At 39.8% G+C, this 22,286-nt stretch overlaps 1 protein-coding gene across 2 annotated transcripts; it reads left to right on the top strand.

Moving 5' to 3' along the window:
- Positions 1 to 1,948: 1,948 nt before the first annotated feature.
- On the top strand, positions 1,949 to 20,960 carry jak3 (Janus kinase 3 (a protein tyrosine kinase, leukocyte)). Of its 2 annotated transcripts, none has more exons than XM_004562033.5 (24): positions 1,949 to 2,075; positions 5,297 to 5,494; positions 5,578 to 5,695; positions 6,419 to 6,536; positions 6,972 to 7,117; positions 7,203 to 7,500; positions 7,616 to 7,753; positions 10,236 to 10,393; positions 10,640 to 10,751; positions 10,919 to 11,099; positions 11,913 to 12,037; positions 14,065 to 14,196; positions 14,277 to 14,364; positions 14,643 to 14,767; positions 15,027 to 15,165; positions 15,384 to 15,535; positions 15,954 to 16,104; positions 17,717 to 17,844; positions 18,013 to 18,202; positions 18,512 to 18,636; positions 19,528 to 19,700; positions 20,003 to 20,120; positions 20,207 to 20,320; positions 20,513 to 20,959. In XM_004562033.5, the coding sequence occupies exons 2-24, from the start codon at positions 5,302 to 5,304 to the stop codon at positions 20,630 to 20,632; spliced, it is 3,342 nt and encodes a 1,113-aa protein (XP_004562090.1). In that variant the 5' UTR covers positions 1,949 to 2,075; positions 5,297 to 5,301; the 3' UTR covers positions 20,633 to 20,959. The 2 variants fall into 2 exon arrangements, with proteins under 2 accessions (XP_004562090.1, XP_076730475.1); XM_076874360.1 differs by lacking the exon at positions 1,949 to 2,075 and adding an exon at positions 5,145 to 5,212 and having other exon boundaries at positions 20,513 to 20,960.
- Positions 20,961 to 22,286: the final 1,326 nt, after the last annotated feature.

Genomic DNA, 22,286 nt, shown 5'->3' with positions numbered 1-22,286 from the left:
GCTAGCTTGGTGCTGATACCTGCACTTGCTCTGGTGACACTTTAGCCTTATAGTATAAAAGCTATAAAGGATACTGTTTTGAACATTCAAGCAGGAGAAAGTAAAAATATTTGTATAAAAATGTAGGGAGTAAAAGCCAATGAAGGTAATACTGGACTTTATAGACTCATTCTTTCAGCCATGCTGGCATTGTTGTGGATATTAATGCTAGTCTGTCAGTCCGTTAATAAAGTGCTTTGGATTGTTATTTTGTCATGACTTGGCTGTTCCAGCCATTCCTCTCTTGCTTCCTGGCAGTGTGTGACAAGAGTCTTCATTTCCTCAAATCCTGCTGGGAATTTAGGGACCAGGCTGTTACATCAGCCTACATTATTGTACCTAGTTATGCAATCAGTCCTCTCTTTATCCTACTTCTCTGTGGATTCCTGTTAAGAAGATTAAACTCTTACTTGACGTAACTTACCTGCCTAACTACTCTTGATAGCACACACTAGAAGAACTTACCTCTACACTAGCAGTAAACACCACCTGGTCAGTATGAATGCTGCATGCATCAGAGCTTAACACCCATGAATCACCTTTTTTCCAGAAATGATGACAAACCAAGCAATGGCTCAATGGCTTCAGTTTACTGGAGCTGAGGTTTGAAAGGGTTTTATGTTGGATTTATCAGTCTTAACAAAGGTGTTTTATTTAATTTAAATGTTAACTGTAACCTGAAAATTGACAGCTATAGAAAAAAAAGAATACTAAATGTGTCAGAATAAAAAGTTTCACAGAACAAGAAATTACAAGTATTGCCTAAAGTGCTAAAATGTTTGCTGTTGTGAGCAGATGGTTTTCTCAGAGCTATAACAGGAAACTGCTCAGAAACCCAAGAGCTGAACAAGGAAACCACAGTTTTCAGCTGTTTCTCTTTTCCTGTAATGTTAGATCAGTCGATTTTCTTCTGTTGTCGATCTGGAGGGCCCACAACCCCTGTACAGGAAATTTCTTTTGATTATTAAAAAGTCTGAGTCTTCTGTGCTCAACCATTACAACATTTAACATGATTTCTGTTGTTCAAAAGTATAACAGGGATCAGAGACATAGTTCTTATCTCCTTGGTCCGAGACAAGAATATAAAAGGCTAATGATGGATCACATTTACATACACAAAATCTTGAAATTTCCACTACTCGGGATGAGCAGTTTTAAAGTCCGTCGATGAGACAATGCCTCTGTCAGTGCGCCCCAGGGTGGCTGTGGCTACAATGTAGCTTGTCATCACCAGTGTGTGAATGTGTGTGTGAATGGGTGGATGACTGGATATGTAAAGCGCTTTGGGGACCTTAGGAACTAGTAAAGCGCTATATAAATACAGGCCATTTACAATGGTTATACTTACACAAAGAGGCCTGTGGATTTTGGAAGAAGTAATCAAATATTTGCAATTCTGCTAAACTTTTCCTGCTGGTTGTGGTTTGAAAGAGGAACATGGGTCCATTATAATACAATAATATAGGCTTATGACTGAAGGAAAATAAATTTGGTCAACATCCTCTAGGAAGCATAAATGTGTTCAGTATATTTTATTGCATTCTGTATGTTTCATTTGCTGGTAACCAAGAGAAACAGCCACACCACTCAGGGGTAACCAAAATGTATTAAGTTCATCCAACGGTGATGGTGCATTACAAGGCGTTTTTTGAACACTATTGGAACCAATGATTATTAATTTAGACAGCTGGAATGAGAAATATGCTAATTCTCGTGTAATGTGCATCATAGGTCCTTGAAATGTTCCTTGAAAAGTGAATTCTAACGAGAAGTTGCACAAGTTTTGACATCAGTATTTCACTTTTGAAAGTTGTATGGGTTTGTATGTGTGGGGTGACAACAGCCTGGTGACAAACAGTTGATGAGTTTTCTGAAAATCAGGAAATCCTTTTAAACTTCCTGTCTCACACAGACAGACACGCAGCGCAAAAGTCAGAAAAGTAACTCTGTGTTTGTGGCTACAAAGTAACAAAATGAGGACTTCTGATGGTCGCATGTGACAATACACGACCCGACGAGTGATTGCACATATTCCTGTAAGTATAAAAGATATTTTTACATACTTCCTACTCAGAAACATCCACTTCCACTGTATATCGACAAGTATTATGTCACATTATGAAGAATGTGTTTGATCTATGGATTAATCTGTCTTTAGCTCTTTATAAATGGCTATTCAAAGAAGCTTTTACAGCATGTCCATATTGTGGGATATTTTTCTATAACAGTGACTCCTTCTTAAGTTGTTATGGTGATCTTTAAAAAAATAATAATAAAAAAACATTCTTAAAATTGATCCTAATATACGGTATTTGAAAGACAAAGTCAAATAAATGTACTTATTACATTGAAACGTAAGTCACATGTTCTCACATAGTGTTAATTTGGGCTACGGCAAAGCGTGGTAACCAGTTTCACTTGAGGACGGGAATCCCCGCAAAACTACAATTGACTTTTCAAAAGCTTTCTGAATGCTTTTATATGGATGTGAATACTGAATATGGGGTCTGTCCAGGTTTACATCATATTCGGTATATGATGTTTATCTAGAATGCAGGGTTATGCATATTACTGTATAGCATACGACTTCATCCTATACAAGCAGGAGCCTGCATTAAGGTTTACAAACACAAATTGACATTTAAGGACTTACCTTTAATTAATTTGAGTGCTACTGAAAGGAATAGTTATCCTGTTAATATTTGGTAAATGTTTCCTGTGAGCTCTCTGTCACAGATCAGTATTTGATCTCTTTTAACAAAAGTATTAAGCAAAAATTTAAATATGATCAAAAATATTAATTATATTAAAGAGCTTGGTGGAAAAACATAAAAAATAATGTTGGCTATTACCAATAATGTAAATCTATGACATAAACCTTACATTGGATGCTGGTCTAATTTATCTGTGTATATATAATTATGCAATATATTTGCATGTGGACAATATTTTTTCAGCTCCAAGATTATGTTATTTTCTCTTTTTATTTTATTATTCTCTTTTTCATCCTTGCAATTATTTCCCATACAGACATTTCTTGCAGCCCAGAGCAATATTTAAGTTTATTCCCAGTATTTTACAAAACATTAAACATTTTTGTTATTTTTAAGAAACACCACAATAACAGGTTCTTGATCCTAACAGAATAGTACACTGTAATTTTATCAAGCATTGTTTACGTAGACCACCAGAGAGTTCACTGCTACAGTAAACTGCATAAACACTTCACTGAAATTGTCTTGTAAAAGCACTATTAGTGTTACAAGCTAAAAAGTTAATTTAAAAAAAGCATCCACTGATCTTGGTAAAGATAATATTAAGAAAAGAAAAGACAGCCAAAGGGTGCAGCACCTCAATAGTGATGCACATGATTCCACAATAAAGTAAGGTGCCATCATAAATCACTCTGCCCCAAGTGTGCACACTGGTTGACATAAGAACCAGTGTTAAAATCACTACTATAATACCATTAATCACCAATAGAAACAAAACAAGCAATGTATTAGAATTAGAAGGACAATTAAGATACTATTAGATAATAATTTGAGCTTAATTGGAATTCAAAAGAGAAAAAGACAGTTAGATTCACAGGTAACATAAGTATAACAAATATAAAAGTATGCTATGTCTTTTGTTGACACAGACCAGGTAGGTACAGGTCTGTTTTGTCAAAAGAAGACCTTTGACATTAATGTATACATGGGTACTGCCTGATGCATGGCTTTTTGTTACCTCACAGTCTCCCACTAACACACCCATTATTCCTCAGCACTAACGAATCTATGAAGGACCTGACTAATCAAGAAAACTACTTAGGACTACACCCTCCTGTGACTTTTCTCCTAATTTATGTTGTTTAAGGTCACAAATTCCTATACAGTTAGCAAGAAAATCCAGTGGTAGTTATCTTTGTAAACAGTCTTTCCAACACATCCCAGTCAGCATTTATATACATACATTTGGGAAATAGGATATGAAACATTTCTTTGGTTTTTGTCCAAGATTTTAATTATTAAGCATTTGGGGCTTTTCCAGGCGTCTGACACCATGTCGTAATGCACCAAGGTACCTTAAAACCTGATTTGAGCCATGACACTGATTCTTATGACACGATGAGTCATAAGCCTATACTGTAAACACTACTGTGATACAATAACACCTTATAACAATAATCTAGGTTTTTTTTCCTGAGTCAATGGGGTTTTATAGAGCTGAATCACTCCCTTGTCATGTACGTGCTGTGCGAGCAGCCAGATTTGGAACCCACAATGCAGGACTTCAGAAACAGAAAAAAATCCCTCTGAACCTGAACCACACAGCATGTAGGTATGAGGGACGATGCAATAAAGGGAGATTGAGATAATATATACACACCGAGTAACAAGGGAAAAGGAAACACTGATTACAGGGGAGGGGACAAGAAAAGTTAAACTGAACGTAGCACGTATTTGACAAGGGGCTATAAAAATAACACACCAAACTAACAATGAGACGGAGACTGAGACATGCAACCTTGACACTGACCAAAGAGGAAAACAAATGTCTGACTAGGAACAGAAAGGGGAACGAAATATAGGGCGACACAACTGAACGAGAAACCTTGGTTAACTTAACAGAGGAGAACAGGAGGACGTGACAGGGGACATAGGGAGACAAACAGCGAACAAATCAGGGAAGATGAGACAGAGAGAGTAAAACTAGAGTTAGAGGACAGGAGGACAAAAGACCAGAGGAAATACCAGGTGACAGGCCAATAAATGAACCTAACAGGGAAACAGTAAAGCATATAAGATGCTGAAAGGTAAGGCTGATGCACATATGAGACAAAGGACAAAACATAGATGAGACAAGAACAGACAGGAAACCAAGAACAGACTAAATAAGAAGCTGGACCTGTGAAACAGTTCCTGACTCAATGACTCAGGAACATTACTAATCTAAAATGGATGAAGTCAAGCTTTGTGGACGTCACAAGAACAGAATAACCTTTTATTGTCACTGTACGTGTACAACAAAAAACAGTTGGAAAACAACTCAGTTATTCAGCATTAGTTATTTAACTCTCCATTTTTTTTACTTTTATGTCAACGCTTCAGCCAATCAAGTCAAAATTGAACCTTCCATGTCAGAACATAAAATGTTCAAGTTATTCCAAGGATTTCTGATTTTCAGTGTAAGTTAATATAAAAAAGGTCACCTGACTACTGACCTCTAAATACATTTTCTGATGTTTATCTGTTGGCTTTATTTTCTGAAGTAACCATGGATCTCAGCGAGGAAGAGTCAACTCCTCTGGTGATCAGAGACCGCGGAGGCAGCCAGAGGTCCAGTTCAAGCACTGTTCCTAATTTACAAGTCAACTTCTTCCCTGTCAAAAAGGAAGCAACAACATTACAGATCACATCTGGACAAATATCTGCTGAAAATGTCTGCATCCAAGCAGGGAAGAAATGTGGTAAGACTGTAATGCATTATGTATTATGTAAGTCACTAATTTTTGTCAGCCATATTCATTATTGTGGGGTTTTTTTCCTCCAGGAATCTTGCCGGTATACCTAAGTCTATTTGGTTTGGCATCTGAAGACCTCTCATTTTGGTATCCTCCTTCTCACATGTTTGACACTGATGAAAACTTAAAAGTCCATTTCAGAGTCAGGTGGGTGTCAAAATGCCTTATTTGATGAGAAAATATATATATATATTTAAGATTCAAATTCAACTTTTCAAATGCTTGTTAATGCGCAGTTTGGCATGTGGACACGGTTAAAACAACTTGCTGAAGTTCAACTCAAACGTCAGAATGGGGAAGAAATGTGATTTAAGTGACCTTGAACACAATATAGCTGTTTGTACCAGACGGACTGATCTGAGTATTTATGAAACTGCTCTACTGGGATCTACCCCACACAGTCATTGCTAGTGTTTGCAAAGAATGGTCTGAAAAAGAAATAAATAACCAATGAGTCAAAGTTCTCTGGGTGAAAAGGACTTCTTGATGTCAGAGGTCGGAGAAGAATGGCCAAAGTGCTTTGAGCTGATAGGAAGACAACGATAACTCAAGCAACTGCATTACAACCAAGACACAGAAGAAAATCTCTGAACCGGGTGCCACTCCTGTTAGCTAAGAACAGGAAACTGATGCCACAGCTCACAAGAGCTCACCAAAGTTTGACAACAGAAGATAAAGTGACAGACAGATAAAGTGGCTATTGAATATTCTTTCATTTGATGAATGTTTAGTGCATCAACTCCTTATACTTAGAATGTTGCTATAAATAATTAGAGTTTGGAGTACTAGTTGAAAGGTTTTTAATGGATCCTGATGTAAAGGTTAGTTTTATATGATTTGATATGCAATGGAGTTCTTTTGTGTTTGAAGGTACTTCTTTGGAAATTGGTTTGGGCAAGAACCAAGATCTTCATACCGCTACAGTTTGACTAGAGACAGAATCAGTCCAGTACTCGACTACAGTGTCATTGACTATCTTTTTGCCCAGGTAAAGTACTAAATAATGATATTATTTTCAAATATATTAAGTAAAGATTTTTATTAATTAACATAATTAATTTAAATTATGTTATACTTTATGAAATTCTTTATTTTATTTTAATTTTAAGAATCGAGACTGATAGAAAGTGATTAGATAAATGTTTTTCTATTTTAAGTACCGATTTCTAGTAAGATGAAATATTTACAATTTCTATTATTGAAAATGGTGAGATTCTTCAATTTAATTCATTAGCAAAAGTTTATCCAACCATGTACTGTCTTTGTTGCTTTGAGGTGTCTATTAGTTTTGGTTTTTGTAAAACTGATAGATTAATGTACTACTGCACAATGTAACACAAGTTGTGGCCACAAAAAAACTGCATGCTTGTTATACTAGTAGATGTGACGATAATAAGTCCAATTGATTTCTTTTGGTGTTTAGCTTCGAAATGACTTCATTGAAAGTAAGGCAGGCATAGCCCCACCATTGACTCTTCAGGAGGAATGCCTTGGCCTTGCAGTGCTCGACTTGTGGAGAATGGCCAAGGAGCGCAACCAGAGTGTTAGAGAGCTCTGCAAGACTGTCAGGTATTTACAGTTGAGACTGTATCATTGCTTATACAACAATCCATTCTAGTTTGCAATCATTACACCAAATATTATTCCTCTTTAGCTACAAATCCTGCCTTCCCATGTCACATCGCCATGACATCCAGAAACGAAACCGGCTGGACCGCTACCGAATTAGAAATACCCTCAAGCGTTTCTTAAAGAAGCTTGGCAACTGCTCCGTAGATGAGTGCAGCCTGAAACTCAAGTACCTGATTGAGCTGTCTGGCATTGAGCCTTCTGTTGGAACGGAAACCTTCCAAGTGAATCATTCTTCCTCCCATCCAAAGTCAGACTTCTCTCTTGTGCGGGTCACAGGGGAAACAGGAATCCAAACCGCTGGAAGTATCAATAACAGCCAGGTAAGATGACTGAAGAAGATCGAGTTTAGTTTGTAGTTGGTTAACTGCTATCATTTTCCTGCTTTAATATCTCTACTACGCTACTAAACAGATCAAAATGCTATTTGGTTGATAGGTTTTGTCAAGAGTTGAGTGGCAGACCTTCTGTGATTTTCAAGAAATCATTGACATCAGTATACAGCGGGTATGCCATGAGCAGGTTCCCCAAGACAGCAGGATGGTGACTATAACACGAAAGGATGACAGCTGCTTGGTAAAAAAAACAACATATTTTACACTTAAACCATTGCAATATATATATATGTGTGTGTATATATATATATATATATATATATATATATATATATATATATATAACACCCAGCACGCCCCTGCGGGCAGTTTATCCTTCAAGCTCGGGTCCTCTACCAGAGGCCTGGGAGCTTGAGGGTCCTGCGTAGTATCTTAGCTGTTCCCAGGACTGCGCTCTTCTGGACAGAGATCTCCGATGTTATTCCCGGGATCTGCTGGAGCCACTCGCCTAGCTTGGGAGTCACCGCACCTAGTGCTCCGATTACCACGGGGACCACCATTACCTTCACCCTCCACATCCTTCTTCCTGATATTGCTGTCATTCGGAACCGCTACATCGATCACTACGGCCGTCTAGTTCTGTTTGTCTACCACCACTATGTCCGGTTGGTTAGCCACCACCATTTTGTCCATCTGTATCTGGAAGTCCCACAGGATCTTAGCTCGGTCATTCTCCACCACCCTTGGGGGCATCTCCCATTTTGACCTCGGGACTTCCAGGTTATACTCGGCACAGATGTTCCTGTACACTATGCCGGCCACTTGGTTATGGCGTTCCATGTATGCCTTGCCTGCTAGCATCTTGCACCCTGCTGTTATGTGCTGGATTGTCTCTGGGGCATCTTTACACAGCCTGCACCTGGGGTCTTGCCTGGTGTGATAGACCCCAGCCTCTATGGATCCTGTACTCAGAGCTTGTTCTTGTGCTGCCATGATTAGTGCCTCTGTGCTGTCTTTCAGTCCTGCTTTGTCCAGCCACTGGTAGGATTTCTGGATATCAGCCACCTCCTCTATCTGCCAGTGGTACATACCGTGCAGGGGCCTGTCCTTCCATGATGGTTCCTCGTCTCCCTCCTCTTTCTTGGGTTTCTGCTGCCTGAGGTATTCACTGAGCACTCGGTCAGTTGGGGCCATCTTCCCAATGTATTCTTGGATGTTCCTTGTCTCATCCTGGACTGTGGTGCTGACACTCACCAGTCCCCGGCCCCCTTCCTTCCGCTTAGCGTACAGCCTCAGGGTGCTGGACTTGGGGTGAAACCCTCCATGCATGGTAAGGATCTTTCTTGTCTTTATGTCAGTGGCTTCTATCTCCTCCTTTGGCCAGCCTATTACCCCAGCAGGGTACCTGATCACGGGCAGGGCGTACGTGTTGATGGCCCGGATCTTGTTCTTACCATTCAGCTGACTCCTCAGGACTTGCCTGACCCTCTGCAGGTACTTGGTGGTTGCAGCCTTTCTAGCGGCCTCTTCATGGTTCCCATTTGCCTGCGGGATCCCCAGGTACTTGTAACTGTCCTCTATGTCTGCAATGTTGCCTTCTGGTAGTTCAATCCCCTCAGTTCTGACTACCTTCACTGTCTTTAATATATATATATATATATATATATTACCGTTTGGATGTAAATATGAACAATTTAAAAGCTATTCGCATCAAATTAGTGTCCTCGGGCAACTGTATCCCTTCTACTTTTGTATTGCTTCTCCAAAGCTCCCTGTTCTGGCTACGTGGATGACATTTGGCTTGCTGGGGTGGGAAAGTTGCAAATTTGTACCATCTGGCCAAAACTGGTCATGGCATAACACCAAACCTTTAATCGTAGATGGACCGATGTTGGTGATGTTTGTATGTTGAATAGAATTCTACCCAGACCATCTCTGGACCAGAAGTGAGAAATATTCATCAGATAATGTCATTTGTGGCGGGTGAAGTTAATGTGTTGGAGTCTTACAATTATCCCCATTCTTTCTGTGATGTGAGGAAAGCTGTTATATCCATAGGAAGTCAGTTAACGAGTTAGGACAAGTGGTGGACCCAAAAGTATGAGACATCAAGTTTCCATCACCACTGAAAAATGCTTTTTCCCCTCCTCATTCTTTTTTCAAGAAGGCTTTCAAATTTTGCTTAGTTGAAATTAATTAATACAGAGATAGTAGAGAGCAGTTTGTCTTTCTAGAAAGTCTAACAATGGTGTCCATTTCAGGAGTAACTTGACTGAGCATCATTGTAACACCCCAGACATTGGTTCAACTTTTAGTTTGGAAGTATTTTTGTACCATGACTAAGCAAACACTTGATGGTTATTCAGTGTTGTAATGCTTGCTGACGCTGTCAAACAATGGTCCTTTAACTTAAAGCTAAAATTAGAGAAGAGGACAAGAACACAGAGGGCCAAATGCAGCAAGCAGGGTGTGCAGTGAGTAATAAATGTCTGCCTACAAATGGTTCATAGCCAGAGGCCCAACTCCCGTGACTACTGATGGTCCTTAGGATAAATGTTGGCTAGGTTTGATCCATAATGTGATGTGGGAAGTCCATGGTAAGACTCCACGGTACACGTGGCATCGGTCAGAACGGGAGTTTGAAAACCTAACTTAGTCCCCTAAGTGGTCCAGTAATGCAACAGGAGACTAACTTTTTTTGTGTGTGACTACTTTCATTACAGGAAGTCAAGTTCCAGAGTCTCAAAGAGGCACTTTCGTTTGTGTCACTTGTTGATGGTTACTTCAGACTGACCACGGACTCAAGCCACTTCTTCTGCCAAGACATTGCTCCGCCAAGTATTCTAGAGGGAATCAAAAACCATTGTCATGGCCCAATAACGTGCGTCAATTTAATCATTACTTAATCAGACGCCAGCTTTTACACACACACCCACCCACCCACCCACCCACCCACACACACACACACACACACACACACACACACACACACACACACACACACACACACACACACACAGATAGATAGATAGATAGATAGATAGATAGATAGATAGATAGATAGATAGATAGATAGATAGATAGATAGATAGATATATTCTGATTTGTTTTTATGCTGTTTGAGCAGATCAGAGTTTGCAGTCAACAAATTGAAAAAGTCAGGATACAAAGGTGGTACCTTCCTTCTGCGGCAGAGTCCGAAGAACTATGACAACTTTTTCCTCACTGTTTGTGTTCAGGTACAGATATAGACAAAAACCTTTGTTTAAATGTTTTTTGTCACCCACTTCATGTTAAAGAAGCATCTGCTCAATCCGATGTGCAAGAGTGTTTCCCATGGCTTACATTTTGACTCAAGTGTTTGGATTCTTGCTTCTGATCAAAAATCACCCTCTTATTTTTGCAGACTCCACTTGGACTTGATTATAAAGACTGTCTCATTAATAAAAATGAGCACTACAGCCTCTTTGGTGTCCAGAAATCATTTTCCAGCTTGAGAGAGCTTACCAGCCACTATCAACACAATAAGCTCCTGCTGGCTGAAGTACCTGTCAAGTTAACCTGCTGCTGTCCACCCCGACCCAAAGGTATGTTTCTTCAAGCTACAGATGACATTATCTGCCTTGATCGCCAAAAATACAAGGGCAAACACACAGAGAGATGTGACCCTGATACTTCATTTTGGCCATCTACTTCCTGAAATTCAGCACCATGACTAGACAAGAGGCTAAATTAATAAGCTAGCTTATCTAGTTAGCTAGGCGCAGTGAGTAAACACTGTGACAACTGGGATGCTTGTTTTCACTAGTGAAAAAGAAACATAAAAAGTACTTGCCAAAATAAGTTCAGAGCCAACTACCAAGAGTATCCTATAGTGCAACTTCTTTCACAGAGGAGCTGCCACCTGCTGGCCATTAGAAACAGTGCAGATTAATGGCACTGTAAGACTTTGCTGTTAAGAGCAGCAGGTTATGTCCATATTTTTTGACGGGTCTGTTACAGGAAAATCAAAGTGTGATTACATATTTGCATCAACTGCATGCCAATTTTTGCAATAGAGTACATACTGTTCTGATTTTTTTTTAAATATGAAATTGTCATATTACAGTTGTCTCATAATCTAAGTTTTATTGTTTCAATTAATCTGTGCAAGCTATCAATTGTAGCAGTAGAAACAAATGAACATCCACATGGTTACAATGTGTAACTGTCACATTCAGTATTCTGAACTACATCAAGGATATAGAAAAAAACATTACTAGGACACATGTACTGTCAAATCTACAGTTGCTCGACAATTTTCTGTGCACTCATCATCATTCAATTCTTGTTTGAGGTAATATATGTCTGAAAGATTGAAGATTTTATAAGAAATATTATGTTTTCTGCTGTTTTTAAAGAGCTCACAAATTTGATCATCATACGCAACTGCAGCTCTGTAGAAGCTCCAGGCTCTCCAACAACCGAAAGGAACAAATTCAGTCACATCCAGTTTCATATGATCAAATATGAGGACCTGAGCTGTGTAAGTTGATCTGCATGTTGTGCCAATCAGGCCAGTTGGTACTTCTGATGACTGTCAGTACAAAACTTCTTCTACTTGTTTTCTTCTTTTTCCATCTACTCCTTTTTTAGTGAAAGCAGAGCAGGAGCATTAATGAAAAATATACCTTTATCCTAACATAACAGGCATTTCTTGCTTGCTAGCTTTGGACGAGAAGTGGTGCATACCTATAGTGGTGAACTCATTTTTTAAACAGTAAACGGCAATTATTTATAAACTATCTGTATCATTAAATTTCTATTGAAAAATTAATGTTAACTCAGAGGTAGGCAACAGCAGCCCACTTCCCCCAGCTGCTATCCTTCATTTTGGATTTATTTTCCTGCATTGTTCTATTGGGGTAGCTCTTCAGCCCCATGTAGAGAGAGGGATTCTGGGAATCCAAACAATGCTATAGCTATGATGTCAACCACATCTCCAGTGGTTCCTCCTGCACCTTTCACAAACAACAGACTAGATGGATATGGAATAGTTGTTGGTTATTTTTCTTTGAATTGTAATTTTAAATTGTTTATTACCTTAACTTATTCCTTTCTGACATGAACAGTAGCACCCTGTATTACAGCTTCCATGTGTTTATGATATTTCATAACTGCAACAAGATTTGCAAAGATTTGCACAGCACCTATGTACCCTGTGAAACTGTCCTGAATTTCAGATATCTATCTATAGAGAGAGAAAGCATGTGATAGGGTGCCAAAAGAGTAATTGTGATAGTGCACAAGGAAGTCAGAAATATGTAAGGATGGTGTATTAGGACTGTGAGACATTGGTGAAGTGTGCAGTTGGGGTGATAGATGGGTTCATGGTGAGGGTGAGATTATATAAGGGATCGGCTCAGACCCCCGTATTGTTTGCTATGGTGATATACAGCTTAACAGATGAGATCAGGCAGGAGTCTCTATAAATTATGATGTTTGCAGATGATATTGTGATCTGTAGTGAGAGTGGGGAGAGGTGGAAAAGAGTCTGGAGACATTGGGGTGTGCAATGGAGAGAAGAGGAATGAAAGTCAATAGAAGTAAGACAGAATACATGTGTGTGAATGAGAACAGGGCAGGTGTAACAGCGAAGCTCTGAGGAGCAGAGGTAGTGACGCTAGAAGAGTTTCAATACAGACAGTGGCACGGACATAAGACAGGACGTGGAGCTAAAGGTGCTTGAGTGTAAGATGCTAAGATTTCTGCTTGGAGTGACCAAGATGGATAAGATTAGAAACTGGTATTTTAGAAGGACAACTTAGGTTTAGATGGTTTGGGCATCAGAGGAGAGATCGTTGCTATATTGGACAAATTATGTTGAAAATGGAGCTGCCAGGCAGGTGGAAAAGAGGAAGACCTCAGAGGAGGCTCATGGATGTAGTGAAGGAGGACATGAAGAGGGTTGGCGTGACAGAAGAGGATGCTGAGGATAGGGTGAAATAAAAGCAGATGATCTGCTGTAATGACCCTTAAGTAGCTGAATGAAGAACAAGAGCTGGCACCCTTTATCGTGATTTCTGGAAGACTGATTCAGAGTTGTGCTTTTTAACAACAGTATAATCATTAGCTGAATTTCATACGAAAATAGTTACACTATATGGGACAGTCCCAATATTCTGTCAGCTGACACAGTCACATCAAGGGGTTCTCAACAGGAACAGTCCTACACGAGTCTTCTTCAGCAGAGATTTGTTGCAAATCTATTATTCTAAGGAGACACAACTCGAGTATTGTGATTAAAATGTTTATTCTTTATCTCAACAATATGCAACGTATCTATTCACACTTTCTTGGTTTGAGCCGAGACCTGAAAGTGTAAATGTCTGCCCCTGCTTCTTCTACAACTGCTCATACCTCCATTACAGCTACAGTTGTGTCTTTTTAAATGAATAACGCTGTGGCACTAACAAATACTGCTAATGCTGCTACTGTGACGCTATAGCCACGGTAATCTAAAAAGAATCGCTGAGCTATAATGTTGTTTATGATGGATACTTTCCCAATCAGGACGAAAGCCTCGGTCAGGGCTCTTTCACTCGAATCTTTAAAGGCAAAAAAATCGACATTCATGACGGGGAGAAACGTGTGACCGAAGTTCTGCTGAAAGAGCTCGATGCGACTCACAAGAACTGCTGGGAGGTGACTTTATACATACCTAAGTATTTTTTTTTAAATGTATTTGTTTCTTATGACTAACACATGCTTTTTGACCATTTCAGTCATTCTTTGAAGCTGCCAGCCTGATGAGTCAGATTGCACACAGACACCTGCTCCTTGTATACGGTGTTAGTGTTCACGGAGCAAAGAGTGAGTTAAAACTAAGTTCCATGATCGCATTGACTGTTTTTGTTGTTTTGTGTTTTGTTGTTTGCTAGTAAGCCCAGTAAAGCTGAATGTTGTGTTGCTGAATGTTGTACAATCAGTGTTTCGACTGACACAAGTAGTTGTAATTTCAAAGCTGACAGTTATTTGGTTAACTTTGTCTCATATCATGTGGCCCTAGCTCAGGCGCTGCTCTGCGAGTGAGCGCTCTGTGTTTTGGTTTGAAGTACAGCTGTTGAAACAAACCTTGTTGTGCCTTTCAGACATCATGGTGCAGGAGTATGTCAAGTACGGGGCCCTTGACCTTTACTTGAAAAGGGGGAGATCTGTATCAGTGAGCTGGAAACTTGACGTAGCCAAACAGCTCGCATCAGCCCTCAACTTCCTGGTAAGGAAGATTTACCAATGTGGAAATGAGAAGAAGGCAGCCTAGAGCAGGCCTGACTGTAGATTGCGTGATGTGCAAATAAATGTTATTTAAAATGTCATGTTTTACCAGGTATTTTAAAATACATAATTGCTGTGAACAGTAGAATTAATGCAAAGGATGAAGTGTTTCCTAATAACACTAAACAAGCAAACAGGTATTTTTCTGTCCTGCTTACTTTGAAATGTAGTTGCTAAAATCACATGTAACCCTCGTACAGGAAGAGAAGAACATTGTTCATGGAAATATCTGTGCCAAAAATCTGCTGCTGGCCAGAGAAGGTGACCCCTCTCAGGGGAGCTCTCCTTTCATTAAGCTGAGTGATCCGGGCATCAGTATGGCCATGGTGGGCAAAGATGGTAAAGCCTTTTTTTTTTAAATTTAAATTGACTGATTATTTACTGTAATGTATGTATCAGCATTTCTTTATGCAATGGTAACCAATTTTAGCTTTATTCATTTTACTTTATACCCATTAACATGCCTTACAAAATAAAGGATACTTTTAGCTGCTTCCTTATAGCCAAACAAACAAATAGATGAAGAAACTTAATTAATAGAGTTGTCGTTTCTCCAGTCATTCTGGACAGGATCCCCTGGGTGGCCCCCGAGGTGTTGGGCGCTCCAGAAAAACTGACCCTCGAGTGTGATAAATGGAGCTTTGGCGCCACAGTGTGGGAAATCTTTAACAATGGAAACTCCCTGCTACGAGGCTGGAACCTAGATCAGGTAGATTATCGTATTCCCTGATCTGCAGTTTGTGGTTTTGGAAGGCTTTAAACACTCTAAACTTTTTAGCTGTCTGGGTCAGTGTTACATGATCCCTCAAAGCTCATTGCTGTTATGCAACAATTGCAGAAAATGCCTAAACTAGAGGACTCTGTGTGTGAGTTGTAGCTCTGGTTTTGGTTCATAAAGTTCAACATGCAGAAAAACTGATGCAGTTCAGAATATTATATTAACTTTTCAAGTTGATGTAAATAAAATGCAACACTGTGAAAAGACTACTGAGAATACTGTGTAGATTAAATGAAAATTGCACTTCCTTTTCTGTGAATTTTCAGTCGTTAGAAAAATTGTTGTACAAACATTAAATGGTGCTATGTGGTGCTAAATGTGTTGTGTTTGTTTTTGTTTTTATTTGCAGAAGAAGCAGTTTTATGAGAGTTTCCAGCAGCTGCCTCCCTCTCAGTGGACAGAGCTAGCAGATCTGATCAGTCAGTGTATGGACTACCAGGCAGACTTCAGACCTTCATGTCGCAGTATTATCCGTCAACTCAACAGTCTCATCACTTCAGGTAAAGATGCGTACCATACTGTTCTGGTAATCAGCTGACACATACATGTTAAAACTGTCCTTTAAAACATAAATTAATTAGATAAATAAAATTAATTCAGTTAATACCACAATACTTTGACTAACTTTTTGTATCAGATATAATCCTTAGAAAAGAAGACATAGATAACAAATTATGGTGTTTTATGAAATGTAAATAAAACAGAATCCATGATTTGCAAATCTTATAAACCCGTATGTTATTCAGAATAGAACATAGAAAACATAACTGATGTTTAAAGTGAGACATTGTATTACTTCATGAAAGATATGAGCTGATTTAGAGTTTGATGGCAGCCAAAAATCTCAAACAATTTGGAATGCAAGTGACAAAAGTCAGCGCTAATAAAGAACAGCATCCTAAAGAGGTAACATTTCTCTGAAGTGAAGACGGGTGGAGGTTCACCAGTTCTGCAAAAAAATACCTCTACAAATTATGGGTCAATTTCAGAATAATGTTCCTCAATATAGAATTGCAAAGACTTTGAATATGTCATCACATGATGCCATCAAAAGTTTCAGAGAATCTGGAGAAATCTCTGTGTGCAAGTGACAAGGCCTAAAATGAATATTGGATGCCAATGATCACGCGGCACTGCATAAGAACAGGCATGATTCTTTCATTGAAATAACTGCACGGGCTCAGGGACATCTCCAGAAATCGCTGTCTGTAAAACACAATTAACTCTGTCATGCAACTTTATAAAAAACAAAGTTATACGTGAACATGACCCCGGATCATCATCTTCCCTGGATCAGAGATCATTTAAAACAGACTTTGAAATTCTTTTCGCAAAAGTGACCCGAAATAGGCACTCTGGTGGAGTTACTTTGTGTGTGTGTGTTTATAAGTAGTTTTAAACCTTGTGATCCACAAAACAGCATAAGAGTAAAAGAGTAAAAGAAGAACTGACTGCGTTACAGCACCCGCTGCTTGTTGAGAGTAAAAGCGATACGCGCTTTCACGTCTTTTTTTAGCGACTTTTCTTTAGAAAAAAAGTCGCTAAGGGGTCTGAAAACTCGCTAAATATAGCGACAAAGTTGCTAAGTTGGCAACACTGCTTGGCACTTGTGCAGGTGAAGCCAAAGGGAAGATATGCTTCACCATATTTTCTAGTCTTTGGCTTAGAATGAAGTTGGTTTGGAAACATATTCAGCGATGCTTCATCTCCTGCCCTGTGTGGGCGCCCCGTCAAAAACCTGTCCATTATGTTAGCAGTGTCCAAGTGTTTTTTGTTTTGTTTTTTTCCTTTTCATACCCCCCCCCCCAGGGGACGGGCCCTACACTTTGGGAAGCTCTGAGATAACACAATATAAGTATGTGCATTTCAAAAAATGCTCTAATATACAGTAGTACAGTGAACCTTTTAAATGTAAATTATAGAATAGCAAAGAGAAATCTTTGTTTGTCCTTGTGTTTGTGTGTCTGTGTGATTCGTCCAGGGGTAGCTGTTAAACAGACTACTGTTGCTACCAATAGCTGTTTTCCAAATGGATGATGTTTTAGGTATTACGCTGAGATTCACTGAAGTGAAAATACTGCTGACTGCTAACGTTGCCTTGTTTTTTGCCAGACTATGTGATACTTCATGCTACCGAACCTGTCACACAGAGCCCCGTGTGCAGATCTTACAGCCACCCTCAGCACGACCAGACATTGTTTGAGGAGAGATACTTGCGCTACATCTCCCCTCTGGGAAAAGTAAGTGTGAGGTGACATATAATGGACAGAAGCTTTAAACTAAATAAATGTGTCAAGCTGATGTTATGCTACACAAGCAGGACCTACTATTTGTGCTCATTCTTTATCCGTCTCTTTCATGCATCTACTTTAACTTCAGTTTTTACCTGTGACTTAACACATTTGCAGGGGAACTTTGGCAGCGTGGAGCTTTGCCGTTATGACCCGCTGGGTGATAACACTGGTGAGCTGGTGGCTGTGAAGAAGCTGCAGTCCAACAAGCAGTCAAACCTGGAGGACTTCCAAAAGGAGGTCAACACCCTCCACGTCTTACACTGCGACTACATCGTCAAATACAAGGGAGTCTGCTACAGCATGGGTAAAAAAAAAACCTAAACAATAATAAAATGATCTGCCCCCTGCTTAGACTGTAAAACTCTTAGCTCTCCCTTTCCTGTTTTATAAATGAACTCATTAAGGATTGCTGTGCCACTTCAAAAACATGTTTAAGGTGACTTGTATGACTTTTTTGTAAAAGGTGTAAATGTAAGTGAACCAAGCAAAAGAGCTCGTTGCACTTACTCATTTCCTCTTAAAGCATGAAACTCACACATGTCTCTGTGTTTCAGTGACAAAGATTTGAAAGGACATTATCTGATGAACAACGTTATGGCTTGTCTGTTCACAGGTCGCCTCAGCATGAGTCTAGTGATGGAGTACCTGCCCTATGGCAGCCTTATTGGCTACTTAGAGAAGAACAAACACAACATCAACACCAGGCGGATGTTACTATTTGCTTCTCAAATTTGTAAGGTGCGTGAGCTTGCAAAATGTTAAAAATATGACCTCTGCTATATGGACAGGAATTAATTGTTTGCCCACACAATCATAAATGAGTATCGACTGCACATTCTATGACTTGAAAGTCTTTTGCTTTAACGTGTGCTTGACCTGCTGCTTTTGATAAAGATGATGAACATGTCTTCCCAAGCAAGTGTAAACCAGCAGGATTTAAAGCTGCCTGTGACGCAGCAGGATTACAGATCTGATTGGGCAGGATCTGAAAATTGACGTGACATATGTGAAGCCATTCCTGAACCAGTGCTCACGTTTTCCCTAAGGACCCCAAAGCGCTTTACACATCCAGTCATTCACCCATTCACACACTGGTGATGGCAAGCTACATTGTAGCCACAGCCACCCTGGGGTGCACTGACAGAGGCGAGGCTGCCGGACACTGGCGCCACCGGGCCCTCTGACCACCACCAGTAGGCAACGTTTGAAGTGTCTTGCCCAAGGACACAAACTGTCCAAGCCGTGTGTGTGTGTGTGTGTGTGTGTGTGTGTGTGTGTGTGTGTGTGTGTGTGTGTGTGTGTGTGTGTGTGTGTGTGTGTGTCTAATGCAGAATATTTCTCTCTGCTGTGTGGACCGGTTCAGTTTTGGCAGTTTATTCTTATCTGCTGTGTAACGATGACGCACATTTTAGAGTTGTATTAGAAGGTGACAAGAAGAATTAATAGCTAAAAATATTTACCTTCTAATACCATATAGCTTATTATATTTCCCCCACAGACACACACAAATACATAGACTTTCCACAGTTCTACGTGTTGCAAATCTTTAAAAAAAAAAACTTAAAACACAGAGGGAGATTGACAGAGCTAAAAATAAAAGTGTCTTTCGTTTGTTTCTAATTCTGTCAGGGGATGGAGTACCTGCAGAGCCTGCGTTATGTGCACCGAGACCTTGCAGCCCGAAATATCCTTGTAGCCAGTGAGACGCTGGTAAAAATCGCTGATTTTGGGCTGACCAAGGTCATTCCACATAATAAGGACTACTACCGTGTCACCCAACCAGGAGAGAGCCCCATCTTCTGGTAGATTTCCACTAGTTTCACCAATAAAAATCTAATAACTGCTTTTCAATGAATCAGCTACTTTCTTGTGTCGATGGTGTGGTTACTAGCTGTTAATACTTCCTAATATGACTAAATGAAAGACACGAATAAAACCAAACATGAGACAGTGCTTATTTTTAAAAGAAATGCTTCTCAGAAAAAAATATGTAATGTTGAAAAGTGAAGCATAAGCTATGAGATAGATTTCCTCTGCTTGAAGATCACAGTTGCCCCATTACTCGGGATTATTCTGTGCTCTAATGGTCATGCATTTACTGCAGGTATGCCCCAGAGTCCATCACTGAGTCCAGATTCTCCCAAAAATCAGATGTCTGGAGTTTCGGGGTTGTTCTTCATGAAATCTTCTCTTACTGTGATATAAGTTTCAATCCAAAAAGAGTAAGAAAATGTACAATTGTTACAAATGTGTCTGGAAAATGCTTCAGCTTAAATATGGATTCCCATGGCTTACTGTTTTGTTTCAGCTTTATATGCAGGAGATTGGGCACAACGTGCTGGGTACATCCATTTCAGTGCATCTGGCAAATCTACTGAAGGGTAACTGGAGGTTACCACCACCTTTAAACTGCCCGCCCAAGGTACGTTTGCTCTGTGCGGTCGAAACTGTAGTTTTTTCGGAATACTTTTTGATCTTTGCTATTGTGAGTAAATCAGACCTTTGGAGAAACGACTTTCTTATCTGTCTTACATCAGCAATAAAGTAATTTCCCTTCTATCCTTTTATTACACAATGTTTATCCTTGCTCATATTACTTTCATTGTAATGCCAGGTGTACCTTATGATGAGGCAGTGCTGGGCACATGACTTTGATGAGCGTCCATTTTTCTCCAACCTTGGAAACGAAATTGAAACTATGATCCAGGATGAAAGAGAGAACTCTAAAGGCTGACGAGGATACAAGATACTTACTCTTTGTTCAAAAGGAAATCAAGTTTAAATGAGTACATGTTCACAAGTTCTCAGGAGTGAACATCCAATTATGGGAGTATGCGCAGGCTGACTTATTTATGATAGATCTCTGGGTACACTGGTTCTGATAAGCTCTACTTAGGCTCTTTCAAGTTGATATCACAGCAAAGCCTAGGTTATTATATTTTTATATTTTTTATATTTTATATTTTTCCAGTTTTCACTCTGAACTTTTTGCAGAGATTTAATGGTTGCTAGAGATTGCTAGTTTTTTGTTTGTTTGTTTTTTTTTTTGGGGGGGGGGGGGGGGGGGGGGGGGGGTTGTAAGTGTTTTGTAGCTCAGAACGTTCACAACGTTTTAAAAGTAGATGAAAAATATATGTTACCTGGATGTAACTTTAGTTCTCTGTGTTCATGCGTTGATCGCACTTACGAAAGCAGCAAAGCATAAATAAAGCTCTTTTCCTAAATCAAAATGTGTTTTTTGAGATGAGCGGGAGAAAGACAAGCTGGACAAGCTTATATAAAGCTAATAATAATAATAATAATAAGTTTATGTGGTAAAAAAAAAAATATATATATATATATATGTATGTATTAGAGATGGACCGTGTGTATTTGTAGCCTCGCTACCAATCCAGCATTTCATCTCCGAGGAAGTGATCCCAGAGAGAAGTAAAGCAAGTGTGTAACTTCATCTCTGAATGTTTATAAAGCATTCCAGCGTTAAGCTTAACAACGGATATATGGAGCGACTGCCTCTCTCTCTCCCTCTGCTCATAGCTGGACTGGCCATCGGCCCACCGGGCAATGGTGATTTTTCGTTTTTATGGGCCGATGATTTTTTATTTTTTTCTGTTAACGGTATAAATAATGAAAGGTGGTGGATTGGTCAGATGCTGGCCAGTGTGTAAAAATAACTCAGTTGTTTGGGGGTGGCTATCACAGAGCTTCCACAGATTCAGTAACATTAGCAAGTGGTGGAGGACAGCAGGTGGATGAGGGAAAGGGGAGGCAGGAGGAGAGATGTCAGTAGTACAATCATCCAGCGACGAGAGGATCTGTGTTCCAGCCTCAAATAGTGCTCCCGGTGATGACAGGTGATTGTTGTCAGGTGTGTGTGTGGGCCAAGGGCGGGAGCCCACAGTGAGCTCCGCCCAGGCAGAGAGGGAGAGAACAGAAACAGCAAATGTAGCCTTGTGGGGCCGACCGGGCAGGCACGGAGACCATGACAGCGCCAGAAAGAGGAAACCAGCGGATGTCGTGTTAAACAACAGCTGCAAGTTTAAGCTTTATCAGCTGTTGTTAGAGTTTATTTAATATTAATTTCAAGTATCAGCTGATGTTTGCTGGAGCCACAGCTGTAAAGCTGCTGGTCATGATATCGGTTTGTATATCTGGTGAGAGGGAAACATGAAGATGAAACCAGGAGATGTCCTTACTGAATCATCAGAGCTGAACAGGTGATGGAGAAACAGGTTTACCTTTTAGGTGACTTGAATGAGTTAAAGGGAAGTTATGAACTGTTTCTGAGAGACAAATAACACCAGGATCCTTTTTTACGCTGACATCTGGTAACTGTGCAGGGGCGGGTCTAGCAAAGTTTTGCCAGGGGGCCAGGTAGGGCATTAACA

This window comes from Maylandia zebra, linkage group LG15 (genome assembly GCF_041146795.1).
Source record: "Maylandia zebra isolate NMK-2024a linkage group LG15, Mzebra_GT3a, whole genome shotgun sequence".
Classification (NCBI taxonomy): Eukaryota; Metazoa; Chordata; class Actinopteri; order Cichliformes; family Cichlidae; genus Maylandia; species Maylandia zebra.
This window is presented reverse-complemented; position numbering and strand designations above follow the sequence as displayed.